This window comes from Malaclemys terrapin, chromosome 13 (genome assembly GCF_027887155.1).
Source record: "Malaclemys terrapin pileata isolate rMalTer1 chromosome 13, rMalTer1.hap1, whole genome shotgun sequence".
Lineage (NCBI taxonomy): Eukaryota > Metazoa > Chordata > Testudines > Emydidae > Malaclemys > Malaclemys terrapin.
In genome coordinates, this window is record NC_071517.1 from 33,523,644 (window position 1) to 33,532,879 (window position 9,236).

Below are 9,236 nucleotides of genomic sequence, written 5' to 3' on the forward strand. Positions count from 1 at the left end.
GTTGGTAGGGGATCTCTGTAAGGGTGATGAAGAGATCCTGGCTGTCAGGGAAATCAGCGTTGTGAGCGCTGTCGACTGCCTCGTCCTCCTCATCTCCTTCCTCATCTTCCCCGTCCGCTAACATGTCCGAGGAACCGGCCGTGGACAATATCCCATCCTCAGAGTCCATGGTCAGTGGTGGGGTAGTGGTGGCGGCCGCACCTAGGATGGAATGCAGTGCCTCGTAGAAACGGGATGTCTGGGGATGGGATCCGGAGCGTCCGTTTGCCTCTTTGGTCTTCTGGTAGTCTTGTCTCAGTTCCTTGATTTTCACGCGGCACTGCGTTGCATCCCGGCTGTATCCTCTCTCTGACATGTCTTTAGAGATCTTCTCGTAGATCTTTGCATTCTGTTTCTTGGAGCGCAGCTTGGAAAGCACGGACTCATCTCCCCACACAGCGATGAGATCCAAGACTTCCCGATCAGTCCATGCTGGGGCCCTCTTTCTATTCTGAGATTGCACGGCCATCACTGCTGGAGAGCTCTGCATCGTTGCCAGTGCTGCTGAGCTCGCCACGATGTCCAGACAGGAAATGAGATTCAAACTGGCCAGACAGGAAAAGAAATTCAAATTCAAATTTTCCCGGGGCTTTTCCTGTGTGGCTGGTCAGAGCATCCGAGCTCGTACTGCTGTCCAGAGCGTCAACAGAGTGGTGCACTGTGGGATAGCTCCCGGAGCTATTAGCGTCGATTTCCATCCACACCTAGCCTAATTCGACATGGCCATGTCGAATTTAGCGCTACTCCCCTCGTCGGGGAGGAGTACAGAAGTTGAATTAAAGAGACCTCTATGTCGAACTAAATAGCTTCGCGGTTTGGACGGGTGCAGGGTTAATTCGATGTAACGGCGCTAACTTCGACATAAACGCCTAGTGTAGACCAGCCTGAGAGAATGACCCTGATTCCCCTCTTCATAATATCTCATGAGGTGAATGTCAAGGGAGCATAAGAACTTGCCACTTCTATTGACCAGGAGTGGTGTGTGCGCCTAAGAGTGGATAAATAACTCACAATGAATTCTTAATTAGGGCCTGTCTCACATTTTTTTTCTCCATGCAAGTACTGTGAACCTTCTCTTTGTTAAGATAAGTATTGATATATTGTTTGTTTGTTTTGTTTTGTTTTGTTTTGTTTTGTTTTGTTTTGTTTTGTGGAAAATTTGGTTTTCAGCTAAACAAATTTTTTCTCAGAATCTTTTCTTGAAAAAATTAATTATTCTTGGAAAACTGAACACAAACAAAAATTGGTTTTCAGCTTAAAATTTGCATTTTACAGCTGAATTTTTCCCTGCCAAAAAGTGAAAAATAAATACATAAATAAAAGTTATATTTTGGGGTTCTGATGAAAATTCAAAGTTTTGCAGAGGGGAATAATAATTCTGACCATCCATAGATATTTAATTAAGTTGATACTAAAAGTCTAAAACAGTTCAAATTGTCATTTCACATTTATGTTCTTAAATATCCCCTGAATATTAGTCCTCAAAAATATATTTAATTGAAATAGCAAATTTACTGTGCTGGTCTGTGGAATTTGTCTCAACTTGTGACTCATTTGATTCTCAACCATAAGGATTGTTTAGTCTATCTACCTGTCATGCGCCCATCATTGTATTAACCCACAGTCATTTCTATGAGTTCAATGCAGTTATTCTGATTTACACGGGCTGGGATCTGGCCCACTCTCTCCAATGGAGCTGTGTCAGTTTACACAAGCTGGGGAATCTGTCCCATTACCCAGTTTCAATTCCATATTCTGTGCCTGTGAATCTGCACTGAAGACAAGTCACAAGTTCCTAACCTGTCTGCACTTTCTTAGTCCTTTGCCTTTGAGATTAATTAGAAGTGTAACTTTTAATGGTTTCAGAGTGATTTATTCCCACTGGGGACAGAACTTTGGAGAAATTCACTGTAGCTAAGATTTTCTGTATCTGATCTTCAACTTCTATTGGGATGAATGGCCCAACTTTCTTTCTTTCTTTCTTTCTTTCTTTCTTTCTTTCTTTCTTTCTTTCTTTCTTTCTTTCTTTCTTTCTTTCTCGGTAATTGCATTTTTTTCTTATCTCAGACAATGGCTCATCAAGCGGCAGGTACAATGCTGCATGACATTTTTAAAATGGTTAATTCACACGGGTTGTAGGTATGTCAGAGAGACTAAAAGGATTTGAAGGGCCAGATTCCCATCTGGTGTATATCACCCATAATTTTACTGAAGTCAATGGGGCTTGATCCCCAGTTGGTGTAAATTGACATAGTGCTAAAGAGCTATGCCATTTTGCATGAGCTGTGTATCTGTGCATTGATGCTTAATTTTATGTTTGTTCTGTAGCTGAGATTCTCATTGCTTAACATCACCCTCCCAGACTCTCTACTGATTCAAGCTGGAGTCATTGTGTTGGTTACACTCAGGGCAGACCTCTGCTTTCAGAGCTATTGGCGCTGACTCTTTGCAGACTTAGACGGGCATTGTTGCATTGGTTCACTCAGGGCAACTCCCCCCTCTCAGAGTGATTGGCTCAGGTTCTCTGCAGACACAGGTGGACATTGCTTTGTTGGTTATGCTTGTCTATTTTCTGGAGATTGGCCTATAGTGTTTAAACCTTCCAAATGTTTTCCTAATATAACCTTTCCGTACCCACAATTGTTGTAGCTTATGCCGACATATTATGTGAACATGAATGGGCAAGGGACATGGTCTCCATAACTGTGCCTGGGTGTTGAGGCAGTTGGTGTGATCATAAATGAGAGGGAAAGTGTTCACAAGATAATCTCCCTATTGATGTGGCCCGTGAGCTGGAAAAAACAATTGTGATGCACACTTCCCAAAGTCTTCAGCTGGTATTTTCAAAGGGTCCTCATTTTCAAAGCTGCCCAGCTACTGTGGACTGTCAGATATCCAGTGAATGGAATAACCTTTAACTTATACCCAGCTGGGAGCAAATTGATCTGTGTGAACTAGAGGTAAGAGGGTCCCTATCTCAGCTGAGGTGGGAGCAGCCCTACACTTTCAACCCCCCAAACTCCTGCTTTTGAAAATCCTACAAGACACTTACATACATTTAAAAATCTGGCCCTTCGGTGTCCTAAAATCACCGGCATTCACAAAGCCTGAGTTAGGGGCCCAGAAGTCCTCAGAGCCCTGGCTCAAGACGGCTTCTCAGCATTCCCAGGCTCCCTGCTTCTGAGCCACAGTTAGAGATGGGGATCCCAGGGCTTTCAGTCTCCCGGCTCTGTGGTAGGGAGGCTGAAAGCCCTGGCATGGCAGGGCTGCCCTGGAGCCATGGACCCTGAGAGACTGGGCTCCCCAGCTTGGCAGGTAGGTAGGGCTCGGTGGCCAACCTGCTTTTGCTTCACTGAAAGTTCATGGAACTCAAAAGTTCCTGAGTTCTATGACTCTTTGAGTTCTATGAATTAGCATGTTCCTTGTTCCTTATGCTGTAGATGATCGGATTCATCACTGACGGCAGCACGGAATAGAGAACAGCCACCACAAGGTCCAGACCTGATGGAGAGCTGGAGATGGGTTTCATGTAGGCAAAGGTAGCAGTGGAAAGAAACATGAAAATTACAATGAAGTGAGGAAGGCAGGTGGAGAAGGCTTTATGTCGGCCCTGTTTAGAGGGGATTCTCAACACTGTGATCAAGATCTGAACATATGTCACAATTATAAAAACAAAGCAACTTAGGGTTAAACACACACCAAATACAATAACCCCAACTTCACTGAGGTACGAGTTAGAGCAGGCGAGCTTGAGTAGCTGGGGGATTTCACAGAAGAACTGATCCACCATGTTGCCTCCACAGAAGGTTATTGCAAAGGTGTTCCCGGTGTGCAATGAAGAATAGAGAATTACACTGATCCAGGCACTGGCTGCCATTTGGACACAAGCTCTCCTGTTCATTATAGTCTCATAGTGCAGTGGTTTGCAGATGGCGACGTATCGATCGTATGCCATGATGGTGAGTAAGATGAAGTCGGCTTCATTAACTCCACGTAATCACCTCTAGGGGAGCAGAGATGTTTTTCTCCTGCATTGCACCAGCAGCACTTGGGATGCAGCCACCAGAGGAACCCACAGCTCAGGCTGCCCTGGCTGCTTGAAGTTTGTCACTAAGAGACAAACACTAAAAACTAAGGACCAGGTCCTGAGCTGGTGTAAATTGATACACTTTCACTGACTTCAGAGTAGCGAGGGCTATTTACACCACTTGGGGATCTGACTTCCATGGAGCTACATCCATTTATACCAGCTGGGGATCTGGCCCATGACGCAGTTTCCAACCCATATTCTTTGCATGTGAAACTGAACCAAAGAAGAGTTAAACATTCATAACCAGTCTGCTCTTTCCTAGCTCTTTGTCCATTGGGATTAGTTACAAGTATACCTTGTAAGAGTGACAGAGCGATTCATTCCCACATTAATGCCATTAACACCTCTCTGTTTGAACTGGGGTAAGTCAGCTTGGAAGCCTCAGCCCATGTTTGTAGCCCTCTCCATTCCTAACTGTACAACACTGGAATGGGTCACTTCATTTCCTTCTCTACCTACATTTCCATCCATACAAATATCCTTTGCTTGATGTGTCCACCTCTCTATGGAATGCGGAAAAAATGAAACAAAAAACTGTGAAGTGAAGGAATTTCCATCGAGAAATTTGCTCTAATAAACACATGGTGCGCACCTCTACGATCAAACCCTGTAACTGCTGAAGTCAGCGGGAGCATTGCTAGTGACTGCAGTGGGATCAGGACTGGGCCTTCCCTGCTATGTAAGAGCTGAGGGTTGTGTGGCTGAAAGAAGAAGACTATTTCTATCAGAAAATTGCAAATTAATTTGAGATGGGCCCAGCTCAGAAATTGGGATCCTTGCTTCCCCAAAGCTCAGGCAAAGGGGCTTAGGATCTGAGGTTCTGGTTCCGGACTAAGGCCCATCCCTATAGAACCCATCTTTACTTTGAATGGCAACAATTGGCCCCTTTGATAGCTATCACAGTCTCCATGGAGAGACCATATAGTGAACGGGACTGGGAGCCCAATCTACCCTTTCCCATTTTGAGATGATCTCTTCAGGTCTGGGCTGGTCCATGGTCTCTGCTTAGGCTGCTCACGGGGGATTAACAGGTTCTAGTTTGGATGGATGAGATGTTTGGTGGGTGCTTTCATGACATGTCCCTCCTTGGAGGCACAAAACCAATTTTTCACAGAGGTCAGAAAGGGAGGACACTGGGACACTGCTCACTGAGGCTGGGTTGAATAGGTGACCTAGACATGAAGGCAGCTGCTTCATCTGTTATCTCCCAAGCCAGCATGTCCCATCCTGCACTGAGATGGCTATAGCATTCATGAGGACATGGGGTGTGAACTGAGACCTCTCCTTTCATACGTCCAGTGCTGGCAGCTAAGACCAGGGACTGTCCTGCTCTCTAAAGATGCCTTATCAGGAAACAGAGAGACAAGGTGGGTGAGGTAATATCTTTTATTGACCCAATTTCTGTTGGTGAGAAAGACAAGCTTCGAGCTGCACAGAGTTCTTTCTCAGGTGTGGGAAAGGAACTCAGAGTGTCACAACTAAATACAAAGTAGAACAAATAGTTTGGCATAAGTAGTTGGCACATATTCAAGGGACCATCTAAGGTGAATTGTCCCGTTAACACCCCGGTAGTCATAGGAAAAAATAACAGGGTAGTGAGTAGAAAACAGCTCAACAGAATGGGCACAATGTATCCCGGGTACTAATTGCTGATTTCCATGGAGAGGCACCAGGAATGGGCTTGACCCTCTGGAGAGACCTGTAACTCACACTGCACCATCCTTTGCAATTAGGGCAGAACCAAGGGGGTGTGGATGCTGCAGAATCTGGAACAATACAGTGGACACTTGCTCCAGGATGTGAGCTATGACAAGGATTTTCAGAGTGGTTTCAGGGAAACAGGTGCCCAGTGCCCATTGTCTGAACAATGGGAGTTAGATGCTTAACTCTCTTAGGGCTGGTCCACACTAAGCCCCCAGTTCGAACTAAGATACGCAACTTCAGCTACGTGAATAACGTAGCTGAAGTCGAAGTATCTTAGTTCAAATTTAAAGGTACTTACCGCGGGTCCACACACAGCAGGCAGGCTCCCTCGTCGACTCCGCCTACTCCTCTCGCGGAGCAGGATTACCGGCGTCGACGGCGAGCACTTCCGGGATTGATTTATCGCGTCTAGACAAGACGCGATAAATCGATCTCAGAAGATGGATTGCTTGCCGCTGAATCAGCAGGTAAGTATAGACATACCCTTAGATTCCTCTGAATATCTCAGGCTTAATATACAGACATTTCTGTCATACTCTCATCTTCTATTTTTCTTAGCATCACCCTACCCCTAAGTGGTCTGATGATTAGCGCAAGGGTCTGAAGTCTGACATTTTTCAACGGAACACACAGAAGCCCAGGTGGCAGCTGTACAATCTTCCCCCACTTAACATTCCCTGGAAATGTGCCTCTACCCTGCCCTGGAGGGACCCTTTCTGTAGATGAAAGCACATTCCCTTCTCCATATCTCTGATGTCTTCATAGTAGTGGACCACAAGGGTGCAAATTATTGCCAGTAATGTTGATATTAGTGTGATGGGGAGATGTCCTCTGGGAACTGGACAAAGATCCCCAGTGCATTTCATACAGGCCACCAGAAAGACATCAGAAAGTACTAACTTCTCTCTATTTATAGCGGTAAGTAAGCTTGGAAGCCTAGGGCCATGTTTGAAGGCCTCTTCTAAGCTTGGAAAAATAGATAGGCCATAGGCACATCATGAAGGTCAAGAGACGTGGGCTGTAGCATGAGAAGACAATTCCGTTGTCAATGAATCACCAATTGTTTGCTCATGTGCCTCAGCAGATTCCAGTGACACTGCAAAGTAAATTACGAGATGAGAGAAGAGACTCTGTACAGTGTTTTAATGAGGCCTAACTTCTGGAGTGTTACTGCTGTGTATGCAGGAGTTTGCCCTGATAGGCAACAAATGGACATTGGTATTTACTGAAATAGAGCGTTACATTACAAGATACAAAACTTGTGAGCCACACCTTTATGTAGGTCTCCCAGAAGCTTGAGTGAGCTCCTGCCCCCTGTCATTTGAAGAACTGAATGAAGACAGCAAAACGTATTTGTGTGAATAGTAATTTTAATTTTAAAATACATTTGATTCAGGTGAGTTCACGGCCCCTTTGTGGTTACAGTCCATGAATATTCCCGCAATGCAGCCATGAATGTTCAAGGACACAGTGAACTTGAAGCAATTGGGATGGGATTTTCAAAGGGCCCAAGGCAGCTGGGTGCTGAGCTCCCACTGGAAATCGATAGGAGCTGCATGTCTAATTAACATAGGCCCAGTTGAGAATCTCAATCATATGCCCAAATCCCCAAAAGCACTTAAGCATGACTTTAACTTTAAGTCTTCAATGGGACGACTCAGCTGTTTAAAGGTAAGCACTTGCTTAAGTGTTTTGCTAGATCGGTGCCTTAGTTCAGAATATTCAAAGGAGATAAGTTTTAGCTACATAATCATTGAGTGTTCGGACAAGAAGCTATAACGATTTAGATCAACTGAGAATTTGACCCCTCTTTTTTAAGAAACCTGTGTAACCCTTCTGCCAGTTGGAGTTGGCAGGAACAAGGGCCGGGTTCAATATCTAGAGGTTCCTTTTCAACAATACAACATAAAACTGGCTTGAGCCCTCAACTAGTAACCTGGGACAATTACACATCACCTGTTGGGCGCCTCTAGAGGCAACACTTCCCCTCTCACAAGCACAGAGTCTGAGTATAGAAAAGAACCTTTTAATAAAAAGGGGGAAAGTAACCCGGCATTAACTTGGGAAAACACCACAAGCAGGATTCATAACATGAACCAAGAGCAAAACACCCACCCCAGAGTACGTTGGGCAGTGTCCTTTTGCCTCAGGTTCTTAAGTCCAGCAACCAAAAGTTCCTTTAACAGGCCCTTCCCTTCACCGTACCCCACTCACAGCTGTTGTTGTTGGTCAGTGAAGACCCAGAGTTCAGAGGTGCATTTGTGGAGTTCACTGCCCACCCTGGTGGGCGGAAAGAAAGGACCCTTGCTCTGGCCACTGTCTGGGCACTCACTCTGGCCTCTGCCGCTCTGCTCTGCCAGCCATCCTGCACCCTCTGAGATGTCTTGAGGTCCTGCCACATAACACAGCTCTCAGTGATTTCAGCTGTTACTGGGGCAGCCTCGTGCATCAGAGACACTGTCCTAAAGCAAGTCTAATGCTTCGACCTGGTTATTAGTGGTTTCAGCTCTATTGGTCTGCAACAAGACTCTCAATTGAGTCTTAATCAGCTCTGTTATTACACAGTGGAGAGAGGAAGGGTCAAATGGTGTCCAAGCCCCTTAGGCAGTGCCCACACCAGGTACCTTCCCCCACACTCTCTCAACTCTACTGGGCTTTGGCACCCATGTCCCCTGCTTAGCAAGTGCAGTTTAGTTGAGGGTGAGTTCCTCAATCCGGGTATGCCAAGCACAGTTCTGCTGCCCTTGATTCACACAAGAAGGATACACAACCCTTTATTAGCCCTGCCCCAATAACAAACTGACTTGTGATCCAACACCAGCCAAAAGTCATCCCCATCATGCTGTGCACCGAGGCAGAGTGGGAGTGTGTGACAGTGTTCCCCGGGGTGCAACCTGGGACTGTGGGACTGCTTTGGCTTCTGAACTCACTAGGCCAGGGTGTCTCTCACAATGCTCTGCTAGTGACTAGTAGCAAACCCCTCCAGGTGCTATTACCACTCAGTCCAGCAGCATGTGAAGCCCCAAACCCAGCTAGATTGCATGAATGCTCCCAGAGCCAATCAGGAATCACAAAGAAAGGCACCAGCCAGATCCCCCCAGCTCCCAGCCTTTTACCTCAGGAATATACCATCTTGCACTGCTCAAGATTCTTTCTTGCGCAATGTAAGTTTATTAATTAATTCACCACTTACTTCAAGGGAAAGTAAACATGCACCAGCCTTTGTAACCTGAGCAGATTCACCAAACACTTCAGACAAACTCACCAGTAAGAATAAACATAAAAATAAGTTTATTGACTACAGAAGATACAATTTAAGTGATTATAAGTGATAGGCAAAAAGTCAGATAAGTTACCAAAAGAAAATAAAACCTAAGCACGCAACTCTCGACCTTATTAGACT

The 9,236-nt window shown here is 45.4% G+C and overlaps 1 protein-coding gene across 1 annotated transcript; it reads right to left on the reverse strand.

Moving 5' to 3' along the window:
• Window positions 1-3,442: 3,442 nt before the first annotated feature.
• LOC128847952 (olfactory receptor 14A16-like) lies at window positions 3,443-3,994 on the reverse strand. Its single transcript, XM_054047677.1, has one exon. It carries the CDS (start codon window positions 3,992-3,994, stop codon window positions 3,443-3,445), a length of 552 nt encoding a protein of 183 aa, XP_053903652.1.
• Between the last annotated feature and the right edge of the window lie 5,242 nt (window positions 3,995-9,236).

Excerpts from the sequence above, each read along its gene's own strand:
- LOC128847952 (XM_054047677.1), bottom strand. The coding sequence starts at position 3,994 with ATGGCATACGATCGATACGTCGCCATCTGCAAACCACTGCACTATGAG.